General features: G+C 35.0%; 1 protein-coding gene across 1 annotated transcript; it reads right to left on the minus strand.

The window, feature by feature from the left end:
• Positions 1-1451: 1451 nt before the first annotated feature.
• On the minus strand, positions 1452-2486 carry LOC111640462. The gene is made up of 2 exons (XM_023386472.1): positions 2405-2486; positions 1452-2159 (listed from the first exon to the last, which is right to left on the minus strand). Exons 1-2 carry the CDS (start codon positions 2459-2461, stop codon positions 1839-1841), a joined length of 378 nt encoding a protein of 125 aa, XP_023242240.1. The 5' UTR covers positions 2462-2486; the 3' UTR covers positions 1452-1838.
• Between the last annotated feature and the right edge of the window lie 2008 nt (positions 2487-4494).

Raw genomic sequence — 4494 nt, forward strand, 5'->3', positions numbered from 1 at the left:
AGGGTCGGAGGAAAGTAGTTCGGCTGCTCATCCACTATTGGTCCAGATTCTATCAATCTTGTCGCGAAACGACGTTATAGGAGGTACTTTATACGAATGTTGCTACAATTTTCTCGCTACGTTATAGGAATTGTCGTTATAGGAACGCACGTTATAGGGGGGTCGACTGTATAATTGAATATACAGACGATACTAAACTCAATTTACCCGCCTAAACTGTCCGTAGCGTGGTGCTGGACGGCGGAAAGTAGTTCGGCTGCCCGATGATGTTTTACGTAATTATAGGAGTTTTTTACCGTTGCTTACGGATACCGCCACAATTTTTTCGCCGTCTTATAGGAATCGTAATTATAGGAACCCGTCTTATAGGGATCTACTGTATATCCAATTAATAATATTACAAGTAATTTCTAAAAAAAGGAACCGGTGACATACAGATGTCTTGCTTGCATCCATCATAACTTCGTTGGGGGTTGATACTGCTTTTATCTACTAAAAACAAGCGCTGGAAAATTTAGATTTGAAGAAAGCTGCCCCCTGCTGACGATACATGTATAATTTTCATCTGTAAATTTTCGTCGGATGGAGATTACTTTTTTCTTTTTAAAATAAAATTTAATTAATAAAATCTCCATCGGACGAAAATTTACAGAAGTTTTATAAAATTCAGTTTTTACCATTAAAGTTATTACATAGTAACTCAGGGAAGATAGTTATACTTTTGTTTGCATACGACTACCTACCTCAGATTTATATTTTACAAACCATGACTAGGCACATACGATACCTTAAACCTGAACATTGTTTTCATCTATAAGATTAATCTACTGGAAGAAAATTATCCAAATACAGTGATACCTAGACTTACGCTACCCCGACTTACGCGAACCCGGAGTTACGCGATTTTCAAATCTCGTCGATTCGTCTTTTGTTTGGGCAGCACGCAACTCTTGATTACTCATTCCCTCCACACTATTGTTCAACTTACATGTTCGGACGTGTCGCGCGCGGAATTGACACATAGCTACAATTTATTTTGTGTTATTTATTTCTGTGTTTGTTATATCTACGGAGACTCGAGAGACTCTATGTGGTGATTTCTTGTAACAATGAACGAATCAAAAAACGAGATAAGATTAACGAGAACATTTATTAGCTTACATACATCTGACTTGGATTTTACACACATTGAGAAATTATACCCCGACTTACGCGGTTTCGACTTACGCGGTTATCGCTCGGTCCCACCTATCGGGTAAGTTCGGGGTATTACTGTACAGGTACGCGAATTACCATCTTTACATCTTTACATTGGTTGAAGATGATCAAAGAAAAACTGAATGGGAAAATATGATTATACATAGCTTTTTAATATAAACTAACATTAAGTTACAAATATGTAGCTTATTTATATTAAAATCATAAACAAGTAATTAATTAATTATTCTACAACATCTGGATTCCTTGTATTTGTTGTGCTGTCATCACCAGGTTCAATCTCGTCGCAATTGAGGAAGAAGGTTGAGGATTTAGTGTAGGTGTCATGCATCCACCTTCTGCACCTTACGTATTCTGTACATTCGCAGGACTCGCCACGTTTAGCATCGTAGTAGCTGCGACAGACGGAATACTAATCAGCATCATTGAACGAGGCTGATGTATTTTTTCTGTACTCCCTTTGATGATTCGTTTCTTTATTCATTTCCGAGAAGATTTGAACTGGCTTTCCCTTTTTATATTCAGATTTCTGTTTGTGATTGTTTTCGGCTTTTAAACTCCAGCAAAGCTAGCACTTCTGCATATTGTTTTTTTTTTTTGGACATGGTCGCTTCCAGAGCTTATGCGTGGTATTGGGCGCAATTGTTCGAAACTTGCCGAAGTTGAGTTCTTGATGTATTTGCTGATGTAATGGGAGTTACTGTAATGGGAGAGAGAAAATGGGATTCAAGTTGTAATGGTCCAGGTGACTGGTCGGTGGAAGAAGACACGATATTCTGAATATCTTGGTTCATCGACAGACAGCAAAGATGGGATATTACAATCGGATGTTTCCGAGTCAGTAGGCAGTCGTCTTGAATGCCCAAAGTACGCATTTCTTGAACCCATTTACAGCATTCCTGACTTTGAATCAAGCGTTCTAGGTTTCTCCTAGCAGTTCTCTGTATTAAGCAATAGTGGAAATATTATTTCACCAGAAAGATGATTGTTTATGCTGCAGTTATACAGATGCAGTTTTTTACATCAAATTTACTATACGACAAAACCAAACTTTCAGTGAATAACACGGACATGGGTGACATAAGAAAAGATTATGTTAACCATCTTCCTCCATATTTTGGGTAAGATGACTAACACCATCTTCTATAGAATAAATAGAAACCTATAGGATAAAACGGTTTTTCACCTGATTCACAATTGAGCGTAGCTGCTTTGTTGTTTCACAAACAGATACAATCACCATGTGCTAGATTTCATTATTGCCAAAGAAAATACCGATAATAATATGTTTTTGTCGCTAAATAGCATTCAAGAACAAAGCATGAAATAAATTTAGATGCTTATTTCTAGTCTATAAATTCTCAAATCGTTATAAATTCAAAAGTACTTATAGAAAAATGCTGCAAGTTAAAATGCAGAAAGGCTTTAATGCGTGCAGAGTTGTCAATGCGGTGGTAATGGAGACATATGTCGAAAAAACTCACGAACATTGATGTCATAGCCATCCTACTCCGAGTTACCTTATATTATTGTTTAAAGGAAACTAGATGAATGAAACGGTTTAAAATTCATATTCGTACAAAAACCTTTAAGATGTAAAAAAATTTCCCCAAGTAAAAACTTAGGACAGTCAAAATTTTTATTAGCAGTTCTTTTTTGTTGGAAAAGACAAACTTGGAGGTTAAAGGCAAAATATACGGTAAATACAGATAAAACTTTTATGCTTCTAACACAATAAAGTGCTATAAATTAAGACACTTGGCGGGTTGTCTCATCTTTATTTAGTTGAATTTATTTATGCTTCTAACACAATAAAGTGCTATAAATTAAGACACTTGGCGGGTTGTCTCATCTTTATTTAGTTGATACGTGTGAAAAAATTTACACGTTTCGGGCTTTTAAGCCCCTCTTCAACATTAAAAGCCAACTAAAACATTAAAAGAGGATATAACATATATATAAAAAAATACACAAGTTTTGTAAAATTCATAAGAATATAAACATACCTATGCATACAAGTTTTTTTTAAAAATTGAAGTAACAGCTTGAGTACGGCTGTTAACAGCCGTACTCAAGGTATGCCTTAATAGAAGATAGTTTTATAGATTCTGTAAAACTGATGTATAGTTTGTATATATGTCGTATACTCCCCTAATATTATAGTTGGCTAAAAGGAAAAAATATTGTGAACAAGCTGATGTTACTGGAAAATATCGGGAGTAGCTGTTACTTCAATTTTTAAAAAAACCTGTATGCATAGGTATGTTTATATTTTTATGAATTTTACAAAACTTGTGTATTTTTTTATATGTATGTTATATCCTCTTTTAATGTTTTAGTTGGCTGAAGAGGGGCTTAAAAGCCCGAAACGTGTAAATTTTTTCACACGTATCAACTAAATAAAGATGAGACAACCCGCCAAGTGTCTTAATTTATAGCACTTTATTGTGTTAGAAGCATAAACGAATTGCAAAGCACGGTTTCATATCATCAAAACAGATAAAACTGTAAAAAAACAATTCATTTCCAAAGAAAAACATTTGAGATGTAAAAACATTTCGCCAAGAAAAATTTATGACAATTTGGACAACAATCGAAATTTTTCTTAGCAGATTTTCTTTAGTGAAGATACGTTTGGCAGTACCTACAAGATTTTATAGATAAATACAGTTTACATGTCCAAATTGCCATAAATTTTTCCTGCCGAAATTTCTTTTTACATCTCAAATGTTTTTGTTTGGATATGAATTGTTTTTTGTTAAATAATTGTGTTATTACGTCAAAAAATAAGATGGCTCGGCGACCATTGATCAACGCGCCGATCAAGTGAACTACCATCCAAACGCTTTCATATTCATGTCAGTCTGTGCCGACCAAACCAAACACGTCGTCGCTGCCAGTCGAACGCGCCGCCGACTGATGCTTTTGATAGGCCGTTTATAAAAATATTTATAAAAAGTTTTAATTGGCATAAATTTATGCTTTGGTAATTCTGAGTAACATTTTGAATATAATTCGTATGTTTCCATGCAATTTTATCCTTATATGCATAAAATTGAGCCGTAAAACTAAATTAGATCTATGGGGAAACCCCGGTGAACTTTGACTTATCGAGCCGGAGGTTTTGCCAGCACCTTATTAATAACAGAAAAGACTTACGTTTAAAATTTGAGCTATATAGACCCGTTAGTTTCTTCTCTACCAGCGTATGCAGTGCCGGATGAAGAAGAAAAGGAAGATACAGCTTTTTTGGGATTTTTGCACTTTTCAATTGCT

The sequence above is a fragment of the Centruroides sculpturatus genome, unplaced genomic scaffold, assembly GCF_000671375.1.
Source record: "Centruroides sculpturatus isolate CEXI.00-Female unplaced genomic scaffold, Cexi_2.0 scaffold1147, whole genome shotgun sequence".
Classification (NCBI taxonomy): Eukaryota; Metazoa; Arthropoda; class Arachnida; order Scorpiones; family Buthidae; genus Centruroides; species Centruroides sculpturatus.

Coding starts and splice junctions, on each gene's coding strand:
- LOC111640462 (XM_023386472.1), bottom strand. CDS start 2,461: ATGGTGATTGTATCTGTTTGTGAAACAACAAAGCAGCTACGCTCAATT. Junction 2,160..2,404: donor TACGCTCAATTGTGAATCAG/GTGAAAAACCGT, acceptor TGCTTAATACAG/AGAACTGCTAGGAGAAACCT.